Source organism: Microplitis mediator, chromosome 1 (assembly GCF_029852145.1).
Source record: "Microplitis mediator isolate UGA2020A chromosome 1, iyMicMedi2.1, whole genome shotgun sequence".
NCBI lineage: Eukaryota > Metazoa > Arthropoda > Insecta > Hymenoptera > Braconidae > Microplitis > Microplitis mediator.
In genome coordinates this window covers 4,149,814-4,164,851 of record NC_079969.1, presented here as the reverse complement: position 1 = coordinate 4,164,851, position 15,038 = coordinate 4,149,814, and the positions used below count along the sequence as shown (strand labels likewise).

At 32.5% G+C, this 15,038-nt stretch overlaps 3 protein-coding genes across 6 annotated transcripts in view; 1 reads left to right on the top strand and 2 right to left on the bottom strand.

Moving 5' to 3' along the window:
* LOC130668956 (protein trachealess) overlaps positions 1–1,439 on the bottom strand; it is an 85,674-nt gene extending 84,235 nt beyond the window's left edge. For 2 of the 3 annotated variants that reach the window (XM_057471541.1, XM_057471552.1), the window contains exon 1: positions 901–1,439. In XM_057471541.1, the coding sequence (XP_057327524.1) occupies positions 901–1,325 (425 nt within the window). In that variant the 5' untranslated portion in view covers positions 1,326–1,439. The remainder of the gene's footprint in view (positions 1–900) is intronic. The other variant, XM_057471561.1, reaches the window with a different exon arrangement.
* A 4,233-nt stretch (positions 1,440–5,672) lies between these two features.
* Positions 5,673–6,995, top strand: LOC130674801 (uncharacterized). The gene has a single exon (XM_057480227.1). The coding sequence runs from the start codon at positions 5,717–5,719 to the stop codon at positions 6,887–6,889; it is 1,173 nt and encodes a 390-aa protein (XP_057336210.1). The 5' UTR covers positions 5,673–5,716; the 3' UTR covers positions 6,890–6,995.
* Positions 6,996–8,193: 1,198 nt separating this feature from the next.
* The window catches only part of LOC130663031 (klarsicht protein), a 49,599-nt gene continuing 42,754 nt past the window's right edge, over positions 8,194–15,038 (bottom strand). For both annotated transcript variants that reach the window (XM_057462072.1, XM_057462080.1), the window contains exon 20: positions 8,194–13,412. In XM_057462072.1, coding sequence (XP_057318055.1) covers positions 13,148–13,412 — 265 coding nt within the window. In that variant the 3' untranslated portion in view covers positions 8,194–13,147. The remainder of the gene's footprint in view (positions 13,413–15,038) is intronic.

The window sequence follows — 15,038 nt, the reverse complement described above, 5'->3', positions numbered from 1 at the left end:
AGACGCAACTCGATTTGGACTAGTGAAGAATAATTCTATCGCTTATTTTATGATTATTTCCATCACTAATAAATAAATTGTTAAATCAACTGTTTCAATGCTTGCGGCTATCAGCGTCGTCGGGCCGAGAGAATGAGTGACGAGAATACTTTAAACCTCAGGGCGGCAACAAGTGGTATTCGATACGCTGCTGTTCACGCTCAGTACATTACTTAGGGTGTGGCAATATTTATATTATTAAATAAACTATTTCTATTCCAAAATTCGAAAAAAACCCTAATTAGTTATCCTCGTATAAAACAAATCGTCACGAGTGCTGTCACTACCGTGTGATTATTAATTGAATTCCCACATATGTAAATACAATAAAAAATAATGATCTGATAATTTATCGAAGTCAATATTTATCGGCAGAGATGAATAGAGTGCGTTTACGAGGACTCTGATTGAGTCGATGATTCACAAAAATACAGTCGAGGGAACAGACGACACCGAAATGAGAGAACGAGATAAAAGAGAAAGGAAGAACCAGCATAAAAAAGACAGATTATGGGCTCGCGTGCCCCACTGAGAGACGTACAGCACGCGGCTTGTGGATAATTGATAGCGGAATGCTAATAACCTGTACGAGCTAGGAATTATAATACGTTTTTTCTGCAACTGATGTTTACAAACTTTTTTAAAGCTGTTATTTTAAATTAGCTACTGTAAGATTTATTTCTTCACACGTTAGTCTAAACACTTGCATTTTTTTTTTTGCTTCAAGCGTAAGAACCTTTTCTACATCAGATCAAAGCATTACGTCACCAACATTTTCCTTTTCCATTCATTAAGTCAAGTCTAAATGTGAACTTTTTTCGACACTATTGCGGGTGTATTGGAAGATCGAATAGAACTGACCTGTAGCAAGGAAATCCCTGGGACATGTGTAAATCCATGGGCATGGTAGTGTGAGCTGGACTGTGGGTCGTAGCAAGACCGTAATCAGCTGTGCCAGACAACGAGGGCTGCATCATACCAGCGGCTGCAGCAGCATGATGACCAGCAATCATGGCACCCCAGTGAAAACCCGTTGGTCCAGCTGGTATAGCTGGTGGATGCTCGAGCTCAAGGACACGTCCGGCGGCGGCTCCCGCACCACCGCCACCCACGACCCCGCCACCCCTGTGCATTAACCAGCCCTCCACCGCGAAATGCCTTCTGTAAATTTTGAACGTGGCCTTAAAATCTTTATACACTATCACTTTTTCACAAAAGCTATAAAAATGCCTGGTGATAGTAATCACTAACCCTCTTTTTACTCCACTCACTAGCTCACGAACCATAAATCTTTCATTATTCAATTCACTTGTTTCGAGTTTCGATTATAATCATCTCAGTATCCTATGCTGTTTCATCGCGACTGCTACGAACACGGACCGGTATGACTGATACGGATGCCAGCAAGAACGCAGTATGAACTTTAGATCTATCTACGGGTATAAGTCTGGAAGGGCAGAAGACCAAGGTGGGGGATATCGTGAGAGGCTGGACTCTGCTGAATATTGGAAGAAAATACAGGAGTAGGGTTGAGAGGTTGATACTCCATCTGTCAACATCGCGGTAGAAAGCTGTAGAGGCGGAGCCTCTATAGTTACCGAGTATTCACGTGACCGAAATGGAAGAACGAGAAGAGTATCATCTCTTAGCATTCACGACCGCCTACTGAGGACGCCCTCTCGTCTGGACCAGCTCCAGGAATGATAGAGGGAAAATTCTGCACTTTTAGTATATGGCTAAATTTACCACTTGTTGAGTTCCATACTTTGAGAATCTACTGAGTTCAATATTTCTTGTATCAGACGACAGCATGCCAGCGGTTTTCAATGGAAAATTGTTTGTTATTTTCTGGTAATTTTTACTACACTGTAAAAAATTGGGAGTGAGTTCGGAGTGATGACGGATTTTATTTAAATCCGAACTCGGCGTTCCGGAGTTTTGAAAAAAATCACTCGGAATCCGGATTTGCTCCACGTTCACTCGACTAATTTTTTAGGGGATCATAAAAACTAAGAGATATTTCAATTCGAGGGTTGACTTTATTCGGGCATTAATTCAAGGTCATTGTTAAGGATTTATAACACTCAGTCTTATTAATTTAACATACAGATAAATTCAGAGCCAGTCTTTTTAATTATAAAAAGAAAATGAAAGTAAAATAAAACGGTCGGCCGTTAAATCAACCCTCATCTCAACATTGAAACAATAAAAAATTTAATCAAAATGCTCTCTTGGTGATGTAAAGCATTTCTTAGTTTCTCATCTTAACCCTTTTTTCAAGTCACTGCATCTGAGATAGATTAGTGAAATGGTTAGAGAGAATTTACCCGTGGGAGTTTCAGCTAAGAATACACAAACCATTTGCTTTATTGCTTCAAATAAAAATAACACAGCGTGTCGACGACCATAAGCCTGCTGACCATAACTTCATCACAGCTAAAATTAGAAAAAATAAAATAAAAGTCACTTTAATTAGAGCAATTTTAAACGGACTGCGAGTAAAATCCATTTTGAATCCCAATGCAAAGGTGAATTAGTTTTAAAATTTATTCTACACGGAAAAAAAAGAACTGAGGCTGCAACAGGGCATGGCCAGTTTGTCTACAGGACAGTTCTGTTGTATCTACAGGGCAAGTCTTGTACCTGCAACAGGAAAGCTCTGTAATATTCAAAAGATCAATCCTGTTGTAGCCACAGGTATATTTCTGTTATAGCTACACGACTAGTCCTGTGGCTGAAACAGGAATATACCCATGGTTGCAACAGGGATAGTTTTGTAACGATTTACAAGAAACACATATTGAGTATTGAAAGAATCCAGCGTAGATTTCTAAAGTATTTGGCATTTAAAACATCTGGAGTATATCCCTTGAGGGTCTCTGAATACATCGGACTATGCAATGACGCAAAACTGCTCACACTTGAGGAAAAGAGAATGTTAGTGTCTATCTTGTTTGTTAAAAAAATTTGCAGAGATTATATCGATTGTATGCGTTTTCTGGCTCTATTACCGTTTCATGTACCTTCATGTAACACTAGGTCCGCGAACCTGTTCTATGTTCCGATAGCTAGATCGGCTTTTGCGCAGTCCTCACCGCTATATAGGCTCACATCCATATGCAATTTCATTCTGAGTAATTCTGATTGTTTATTTGATTTATTAGACTATAACCCAGCCTCTGTCAGCCAGCACAATTGCATCCATCCTGATCTCATTACGTTAAATAATTAAATAATTACACCTAATATCACTCAAACTTAGTTAATTAATTAATCTTAATGATTTATGAATTAAATTTACTTTCTTATATATATTTAGTTGATTGTATTCTTTAGCTATCGGTTATTGTATACCATTCTTAGTTTAGTCATCTTTGTATATTTATTCATGTACAACTATGTAGTGACCGTGTTACTGGCAAATTTTGCTATTGGGTCTAAATAAAGGCAATAATAATAATAATAATAATAATAATAATAATAACAACTGTAACAGAACTGATCTTGTAGCTGTAACAAAGCAGGTTCTGTTGCAGCCACAAACTTATGCTACAGGACGTATTCCTGATGCAGCAACGGTTCTTTTTTTTCCGTGAAGTATTTAAAAATATTAATAATTTTTTTTTTTCTAATTCTGACAATACAATGAATTCAAATTAAAAATTGACTTTTTCACTCTATATAAACTGAAAAAAATGACTAGTCAAAGATATTAAATTTCGGTTATAAAGAACTAATTTGTAATGGGGGTTATCTGTCAGGTAGCATCTGGAAGCCCGACACTAAATTGTAACTTAAGCTGAATAAAGTTCTATGAAAACTCAGTTAACTCCTGATTTATCTTGAATCGATATTCTCTAATAATTAGTGTGTGATTTTCGAACAATCATAATAATGAATATAAATTATAATTCATGTATATAGTTTACGTATATAAGTTTCTTTCAATATTTAAAAAAAAAGAAAAAATATATTCGCATAAAAGTGAATTTTTACGAGCTCTTGTATACCATAACACTGCACTTAGATTTCTCTCTCACGAGACATTTTTTGAGTAATTTGTACAATAAGTGTCAGACAATGGTCAATAAAAAAATCAATACATAAGAACAGCTAATATGGATGCCGTGTGTGTCAGATCGGCGAATTTCATCGAGAGGATAATCGGTCGAATCTCGCTTTAAAAGTAAGGATAAAGAAAAGCTAATATAAGAGAAAAGGAGAATAAGTGAAAGAGCGGCTACAGGTGTGAGTCGTAATAACATAGCAGAATTGACCTCTGACTCAATGGAACTCGTCATCAAATGTTGACTTCAGTGAGACCGCTACAATCAAGATAACACTGGCAATCATGAAACCTTTTTTGTATATCAATGGTTGAGAATGATTACCTTCGTCTGAATCCATGTCTAAGCCTTCATCCCTCCAATGTAATTTTTTTTTCTGTATATTGGATATCGGAATGTAATTTTAACCACTGAAAATAAAGTACATGATACTGTTAAATAGATAGATAATATTACAACGTCGCAATCACTGCTCTTTAATTATTCAAATGTCTTTATTATTCGTTTTCAAATAGGCTTAATAATTTTCTACAGCAAAATAGAACAAATCAAATTTGTGCTAATTTTTTTATAGATCTCAAATACGACCGCATAGCTCAAATAGATATAGATTAATTGAACGGAATATGACGTAGGCTCGGATAACTCAACTAAAAGAGTATATTTTTCCAAAGGTGCGCGTTCACTTACCGTAAGTGCCCGAAAAAAACGAATCATATGTGATCATATACGGAAATTGGCAATATATGGCCAGATATGACCATATGTGGCTATATATGACTATACGGACTGTATATGGCCGTACATGATCATATATATTTATTGAGGTATTCTATATTTAGTCATATATGGCCATGTACAACATGATCAAAAAATATGTAGCCATATATGGGCATATAGTTTCGAGTAATAAATTGGACTTATATATGGCCATGTATAGTCATATATGAAATCACTTGGAAGCTACATATGAGCCATATATAGCCTATGTGAGATATAAGACCTATATGAGCCATGTATATCCATATATGGCTCATGTAGGTCGTATATGACTCATATAGGCTGTATATGGCTCATGTAGGTCGTATATGACATATAGGCTGTATATGGTTCATATATGACCATGTAGGCTTAGATGGGCCATATATGGCCATTTGTGGGCCACATATGATATGTATATGGCCATATATATTTCGTTTTCCTTGGGTGGTGTTTAATTATCTCGAATTCGTCCAGGACTGTAAGCAACGGATACTCAGAATTGCAAAGCAATTTTGTCCAAACATAGGAAACTAAGACCCGAATGTTCGTGACTCACATCATTTTGTCGACGGTGACGTAACCAATAATCGTATGATAAAAAAGAATTCAAAGACTCGTCGGCGTCGAATCATCATAAAAATTCAAATGTCATAACATATGTATTCATTTATTTATCAATAATTGCAATTATATAACTCAGACTCGTACCGACAATAGTAAATTCATTAATTGCATTTTGAATCCTTATGATGTTTCATAATATGAACTATTTGAATTCAGTAATTGATAGAATTAGAAATTTCTTTCATTTAGAATACAAGGCTTCGATAACGCAAAGCATCGCAACAATGGACATAAAGAATTTTGAACTGGTATTAGGAGAAGATAAGCCGAAAGGTATTATCATAAAAGACCCGAACGATAATGTCATAGAAAACATAGCTATTTCAAACGATGATCAGTTTACATTCAACAATACTCAGTATATCGTATTTGAAAACTTGCTATCATTGCGTCAACACTACAGTACTTTTGAATATGATGATATGGCTATCAAAGAATTTTCAATAATGAAAAAAACCTCTGCTGAAAAAATCTTAACTTGGATCGCGACAATACACCAGCACTCATTGGATTATAGAACAGTGCCTACTATGTCATCAATAACCGATGCGTTACAGACAATAAGTGAGGAGTTAAAATTGCAAGCAGAAGATGCCACTGCCGACAGTAATTTAAAAGAAATGTTCAACGTTTTCTTGAACCTTCTGAATGATTTGATTAAGGAAATAACTTCTGAGCAATTAGCTATCATTTACCAGTACAGCAACATCGCTAAATTACATATTGGTGATTTGCCTTTATCTCAATTGCTGAAAATTTCAAGCGAATATCTTTATGACCTTCTGTTTTATAAGGAAAATATGCTCGAGCGGGTCAGCTTGACGTATCCGATGCAAATGCTTTCATATGTGATGCGTATTTTCCTTCTACTATTTTCCCGCTTCAAGATTCCGTTCACTGACGACGAATCGATATTAATCCATGAAATCACTGCGATATTAATTGATCTACTGTCTGATCGACTGACGACAAATGTATATTTGAAACATGGCAACAGTTATGCAACAGGAATAATGCAGCAGATAAATCGTAAATTTCCATCTTTAGCAAACGTAACCGATATCAACAAAGTCGATCAGTTTATGCAAAATAATCCAGACTTTAAAAGTTTCATTGAAACCAATTACCGGGATTTCAATTTATGGCCATTTGTGTTATCGATGAATATGACTAGGCAACAACGAATAATGTTTAATATCAAAGCATGCCTCGACAACTTCCGTTTGAAAGACAAAAATAAAATTGATATACAACCGAAAGAAGTCATTGAATTAGTCGAACAAATATGTGAGCCATACGTTCAGACAAAACAATATGAACGATACAACGAGGTATGCTTCAAACAGATTGTTAACTCAGGATTGTTTTCGAAAGTTTGTAATTTCATGAGTTCTTGAAATAATTACTTTTAGAAAAATCATATGCTCCAGACTTCTGTCATTTGTTTAAATTGATTAATTATCTGAATATTAATAGCTTTTGCCCCCACATTGGTTTTTATTATGTTAAATAAGTCTCTTTTTGTAAGATCATGTAATTGTAGTAAATAAAAAAAATTTTTTTTTCAATATAATTGACTACGACTAATGTCTTCTTGTGCGTCGACGCACAATAATATTTGGATAAGGGTGACAAGGGCTGTATGAGGCTCAATATTTTGCTATTTTACCCTCACTTTGGTATTTTGTCCGACAACTACACTGAAAAAAATAATCGCTAGCTGCTAGCGATTATTTTCTTCAGCAGCTAGCGATTAAAAATCGCTAGCTGCAAGCGATTATTTCGTTAGCAGTAAGCGATTATTTCGTTAGAAGTAAGCGATTTTTTCGCTATCAGGTAGCGTTTAAAAATCGCTTGCTGGAAGCGATTTTTTCGCTAGCCGCTAGCGTTTTTTTCGTTAGCAGGCCGCGATTAAAAATCGCTAGCCGGAAGCAACTTTTTCGCTAACTGCTAGCACGGTGTACTTTGAGTCGGTGTGAGTGTTTAATATATATATTTATTTTAATAATCAAAACAGTAATGGAGTAATTTTCAACTAATATACAGATCTCACGATTTTTAATCGCTAGCTGCTAAAGAAAATAATCGCTAGCAGCTAGCGATTATTTTTTTCAGTGTACTGCATTAAGGGTCAAATGAGAAGCAAAGTTTAATTGTCCCTGCTTAAAAAATCCGATAGATTTTTATAGCTGTATATATCAGGCCCTACACTTAACTACAGCACTTCTTATAGAACTCATTCATTCTTATAAAATCGCTATGGGAATTTATTCGAATCTATTAGATTCTATGAGATTTTCTAAACAGGAGTGTGATTTAGGTGTGTAATTTCATCCTCCATCGGCCCTGCATAACCTTACCAAGGTTGGCTATTTGAGGTTGAGGTCAGGGCCGAAATTTCAATGCGGGTCGTATAGTGGTCTTAACGAAAGCTTGGGATTTTTTTCCTACCAGTTTCTTTTCTCACCACCATAATATTAGAATGGGCGCATGCGTCGTTACATGTGCCCATGCGTTATTAAATGTGCGCATGTGCCAAACCAACATTTAAAGGGTGAGGGAAGAAACCGTGGTGGGAAACAATCCCAAACTTTCATCGGGATGACTATAAATAAAAGCAGTAGTAAAATCATACATAATTAATTACATATAATTAGATCCATCTATTTTTTATCAGGTTATAATGAAAAACACTTTTTACGATGATTTATTATTTTATTTTTAAAATTGCAAAAATACAATAATACTTATAAAATACAAATTGAAGATTATAGTCTAATACATATTTATTAATATGATAAACTAACATTTTAAATGACTAAATCATCAAAATATATCGATCATTTCACAGAAATAATTTTCTTACAGTGACTCAATTTTTTTCAGTTTTTCTTAAAACCTTATAAGAAATTATTTGAATCTATGCAAAAGTAAATGTAGTAAACCTCCTAAAATTTATTTTGGATACTCAGATCTTTTTCTATCTATGGAGGTATTTTTACATCTATGTAGACTAGGAATCAGAAGAATTCAAATAATTTATCACTATAAATTTTTAGTCTTAATTATAACTGGGATTTCAAAAAAATTTAATTTAAAATCTCGCAAATATTTCGAGTTTTTCATATTTTTATTTCAAATGTAAAGTTCTGCATTCAATTCAAAATATAATACTCTATCTTACATATAGATGAATATACTCAGAAACGCATGCGCAAAATATAGTATGTCCAAAATAATCAGAACAATAATAATAATTATACCTATTGTTGAAAAATGTATAATATTTTATTGATTAGAATGAATAAAATGCAATAAAATATTCAAACAATCTAAAACTATATTTAAAATCAGGTACTTTATATACATTATCATAACTATTGGTTGCTTTAAATTAAAAAAAATAGAGGCATAACCTCATTAAAAATTCCGATTGAAACTCAATCGGTCAATCGGAAACATAAAATGTTATTTTCCCATTAAAATTTTATTTTAAATCAGAATAATGAATAAAAATATGAATTTGTTTGAAATCTAAGTATCCGAAGTATACTTACAAGTATATATAATATAATTATAAAGATGCATCATAGCATAATAATATTAAGGCATAAACAATCCTAACTACACTGTAAAAAATTTACGGAGTGAACGCGAAGCGGGTGATTATTTTTTAAATCCCTTTGGAGTGAAATTCACATCAAAGGGTAGTTTATTTTCACATTAAAACTTTGAAGAAGATTGAAATAAAATCAGTAATCACTCCGAATTTACTCCTGATTTTGTTACAGTGTAGTTACCACTTTACGTAGGTATAAAAACTCCATTAACTCGATTCTCCTCGCTAATATATATGTGAGGTTAAATACATAATACTTAACCTCATCAGGCCTAAATTTTTATCCGTGCACATAAATTTGCTCATTCATTACTTCACACTAGAATATTGAACACAAAAAAATATTTTATAATGAACTGATTGATTTTTTTAAAAATAGAATATAATGTTTTCATGATTTACTTTTACTTATAAATATATATCATTATTTGTTATTTTATGTTCCATTGGAATACAAGTTCACCTATTCGGGGTCAGTGTTCATAAATTTTCTTTATCAAAATAAATAATATTCTAGATAAATTTTGATCTAAACTACTGAGGCACAAGTTTGTTTGATTATAAGTCACCTTATTTATTGTGCTTGTTCAATTGTATATTGAAATTATTTTAAATATCTATCAGTATAAAATATAACGATTATGGGAGAAATAAAAATAAAAATTATAACAATAACAATAATAATAATAATAATATTAATAGTATTTGCCACACACTATATTTTTTATTAAAATAGCGAATTAAATACAGTCGAATTCCATTAACTCAAAGCTTCCCCTCAATCTTGACCCCCGCTACGAGCTGCGCAGTCTCCCACTCATGCTATAATGCGCATGCGCCGTAGTTTACTTTTTAAAGTAGAAGGGGCATTCGATAAGTCGGAATTTCCACTTCTCCGTAGACTTACTGTCCGAGTTAATGAAATTCGACTGTATGTTTGTTTACAAATCTACCATTGCGTAAAGGCCAGAACAAGCCAAACTTTTTTTTTGTTATATTTTGCACTGCATTTAAGAAAAAATAAACAATAAATTTTTCAATAATCACTTAAAATAAGCTTTATTAAGTACATTTTCGGAGTTTTTTTTAACTATTAAGTAATAATAATGTATTCCATCATTCATAACCTCTGTAAAATTGATTTTATCATAGATTGCTTAGTACTTATTCTGTTAATGATGATAATGATGATTTTACTTACTAATCATGATGTAGGATATGTATGTATTAAAACTGTATAAACATCCGAAATAATTTCGAAAATAATCGTACAGAACTTACATTATATTTATTTGTATTTAATCAAAAAGAATCCCCCGTACAAAAAACCTGTACTGTTTGTATTTTTATGAGTGATATTACTACTCCTAAAAAATGAATGAAAAATTTTTAAAATCATTACTATAAAAGTACTTAATATTCGAAGCTCAAATTTTCACCACCATAATATTGGAATAAACGCATGCGCTATTGAATGTGCGCATGCGCCAAACATTTAAAGGGTGGGGGAAGAACCCGTGGTAGGAAAAAAATCCCAAGCTTTCTCCGGGACGACTATATAAATTTGTATATTACACGGAAAAAAAATTGTAGTTGCTGCAATAGCAGCTGTAGTTGAGGTTACTACAAGTTAAAGTAAAGAAATGCCTTCAACTTGGAATAACCTCAATCCCACGGGTAGTTACGCCAATAGTTGTCCTCAACAGAATGATTTGCTCTATCCCCACTTTTCTACGACTAAGCCATTGCTGCGCATGCGCGTTAGTGCAAATCCATGGGCTTTATCATACCCAAGTAGTGGGAGAAAAGATCATTCTTTTGCGGACTCAACTATACGATCAATGTTTACTACAATGTATAGTCATTACTATTTACATCGTACCCTTTACTATACGTATCGGAGTAGCCGCTACTATAATAGTTTATTATATTGAGGTTGGGAAAACCACAATTTTTTTTCCGTGTTTCTAAATGGATCAAATATTTCTTAATAGTAATATCCTATCTCTTAATTTTCTCGTTATAATTTATCAAAAATCCTGATTGATTATTGATTGTCAATTTTTCAATATAAATGCAAACACAACAAAATGCGACATAAAATATTTTAGGCCACTAAAAAAATATGCCAAGCTTTTTTTTAGCATGCAACACAATACAAAAACTCTGTTTCTAATAACAAACATAAAAATATATAAATTTATTTACAAATATGTATAAAAAAAACGATATAGTGTTCGGGTAGAATTATCACGAACAAAAATATTTAAAAAAATTTAAAACTTTATAACTTTCTTCTTCTTAACTTCAGATGCAATCGCTGATATAGAAAAAGGTGTAAAATTTTTATATCTATTAATTTTTTTTTTGCCCAATATTAATCACTAATTTTAATCATTTCCTATGACCACACTTTAAGTATTTAAAATTGGAGGTTAACTCAAATATTTGAAAGACAATTAATTTTGATTCAGTCTTGTATTAAGGCAGTTGTTCCGTACACTTTTTAATAAAGACCTCAACCAAATTTACTGCATTATCAGGAGACACGGTAGTGTCCCGCGTCAAGTTTTCCTAATTCAGTACCTACCTATTTTATGGTCTATTGTAAATTAAACTGCGTAGTTTATCAAAAACGAAAAAGATATTCATTATTTTCTTATGCATCATATGCACGAAGCGTGACGATGCGCAATCTTTGTTCATTTAAATTTGAACCCGAGTGTACTATTTTGGTTAAAATTTAATATTTTTTTTATCGTCAATAGAAATTAAGTACACAAATTAATAATTTTAACATCACCGCTACACGGAAAGAAATTTTCTTTAAAAATTACCGTTAAATTCACTGTAATCGTGGGACGAATGACACGGCCCAATCATTTGTCAGTAAGTAAGATAATTTTTAACTTTTTTCAACAAATTTTACCGTAGTCTACTGTAAATTTTATTTGGTTTTCGGTAAAGTTTATGAAGTCTAACCTCAAAATAAATAAATTTTTCCGTAATTTTGAATTGAAAAATGATAATAAATAAAAGCGCCGCATTATGTCCCACGATTTCAGTGAATTTAACGGTAATTTTTAACGAAAATTTCTTTCCGTGTATTAACATGCATTAAGTTATATATAATAACAACAATATTTTCTGAAACACGACGGAAGTTCATAATTTACATCCGTTTCTTACTTACTGAGATGGTCATAGTGATTTAATTATCTAAATGATACTTTTTAAAAAAAAATTTTCCGGAACAACTACCTTAGAAAATATTATAAAACATATTTACGAACATAATAGTTTTTTTTTTTTTTTATTCATTTGCTCTTTTTTTTTTACAAAACACAAGTAAAAATTTATCGGGCAGGTAATGTCAAGGATATGGTTTATACCATATATGTCATACTACTATATAGCCAGTCAGTATAGAAAATGATGCACCAGCTATATTTATTCTCTTTCTTTTCCAAGATACTTACCCCTAGCGGCTCTGAATTACGGTAAATTACATATTTTACTGCAAATTTGCCGCGCTTTACGGTAATTTGCGGTAATTTACGGCAGAATGCGGTAAGTTATGTCAATTTACGGTAATTAGCCGCAATTTGTGGCATTTTTACCGTAACACAGTAGAATAAATTCTTTTTTACGGTAAAATTCCGTAATTTTGCAGTAAATCTGCACGTTTACGATGAAATACCGTAATGTTACCGCAACTTTGCGGTAAGGGCCACACTTTTACCGAAAAATACCATAATGTTGCCGTAAAATGCCGCAGGATTGCCGCAAATTTATGGTGAATTACCGTACTTTTACTGTAGAATACCGCAATTTACTGTAATTTAAATCCGCCAGGAATTTATAGGGACTGACTATATAAAAGTATTACATATATTGTTTATACTACCAAACAAAATTGGTATTTTTGAAGCAAAGTCACCTCAACATAAAAATAACCTTTAGAATTCGCATTAGCGATTTTAAAAATAAATTTTTTATGAGCTATAAAAATAAATAAAAAATTTATATAAACATTTTATATCGGCGGTGGTCCACGAACATATCGCAGTTGCGGAGTAAATAAAAAATTAACATTATTAGAAGCCTCACAACAATGAGGTTCTAAAAGACATGCTGCGCAGAAAAGAGCAACAAGAGCTAACTGTAAAGGTAAAGCAGCCTTTAAAATTCTCCAAACCCAACTTTCCGATTTGTTGGATTCTTCATCAGGATCATCAGTTCCGGTCATTTTATTCGACTTACGTGATGTTTCCGAGTCGACGAACCGCTTTTTTCGTTTGCTGAAAAAATAAAAACAAAAAGTAAAGATAAGTGCGTAAAGTCGCCAACTGTGGAATAAAGATGATGAGCGGGAAAAAGAGAGTTTTTACAACTTTTTTTTACGACTGAATACGGGTAGTCTGTGTACTTTCAAGAACTAAACCTATTTCCCATACCATAAGCTAGTGATTAAACGTGGCTATAAAATGAAAAGGAATAAGAATTTTCAACATAGGGTTTTAAAAAAGAATAACGACGAATTCGGGAAAAAGTTAAATAAGACAACCGAAAACTTGTTGAGATATTATAGTATAATAACTACGACCAATATTTTCACCGTAATTTCAAAATTAAGATTTTTATAATTAACAAAAATTTGAATCATTCATTATGAATTACAAAATCTTAATTTTTTAATTACAGTGAAAATACTGGTCGTATAAAAAAATTTTTCAAACAAAAGTTGTAGGAAATTTAGTTTTCTAGAAAAAATGTCTCTTATGATTTTATTATACGACCAATATTTTCACCGTAATTACAAAATTAAGATTCATAATGAATGATTCAAATTTTTGTTAACTATGAAAATCTTAATTTTGAAATTACAGTGAAAATATTGGTCGTATAAAAAAATTGTAAGAGATATTTTTTTTAGAAAATTAAATTTCCTACAATTTTTGTTTAAAAAAATTTTCTATAAGACCAGTATTTTCACCGTAATTAAAAAATTAAGATTCATAATGAATGATTCAAATTTTTGTTAGTTATCAAAATCTTATTTTTTAAATTACGGTGAAAATATTGGTCGTATAAAAAATTGTAACAGACATTTTTTCTAGAAAATTAAGTTTCCTACAACTTTTGTTTGAAAAATTTTTTTATAAGACCAATATTTACGCCGTAATATCAAACATTCGAACCACTCATTTCAAAATTAAGGCGAAAATCTTGTCCCTATTAACAACTATAAAAAAGTATCTGGGAAATTGTTGACCTGTAGGCCATGGCTACTATACTAGATGGATTGTTTCAGTGCAATGTACGTAAATCGTATTAATAAGTATAGTCTTAAAAAATATCGATGATACTAATGAATATGTATATATAATTAAGTTGAGTGATTAAAAATATTTCAACTAGAAAATAAAGACACGAGAAATTCCTTAAACTTATTACGACGAGTGAGAATTCATAAAACGAAGGGATGAATATAGACTGGGGGTTAGAGAAATAGCTTAAGGCTGCTAAACGAGGTTATGAAAAGCTATAATTCATTTCTTTAGCGACAGACGACCACTCGAGGTATCTTAGTAACTCCATGTATGGCAGTATATTTTTTTCACTCACGCTGGATAAGTCCTATCTTAGTGCCGCTATTCTCTACAATAAGTTACCGTTTGCTATGAGATACTTTGCGCGGTAAGTGTTACCTAGCGCACACAGATCGATGCCAAAGCCACCTATTGATTTTTTTCTCAACCTCAAAATCTATTTGTAGCAGAGACAATTTGAAAATTCCATCAAACTCATAAATCCTCGTGCCCCGGCTTTCCATATTTTTAATTCCGCGCGAGAATTTGAAATTCGTCTGTTGATTTCGTAGCTATGTTCAATAATTTCTTAGCACTGAGTGAATTAATGGAGGG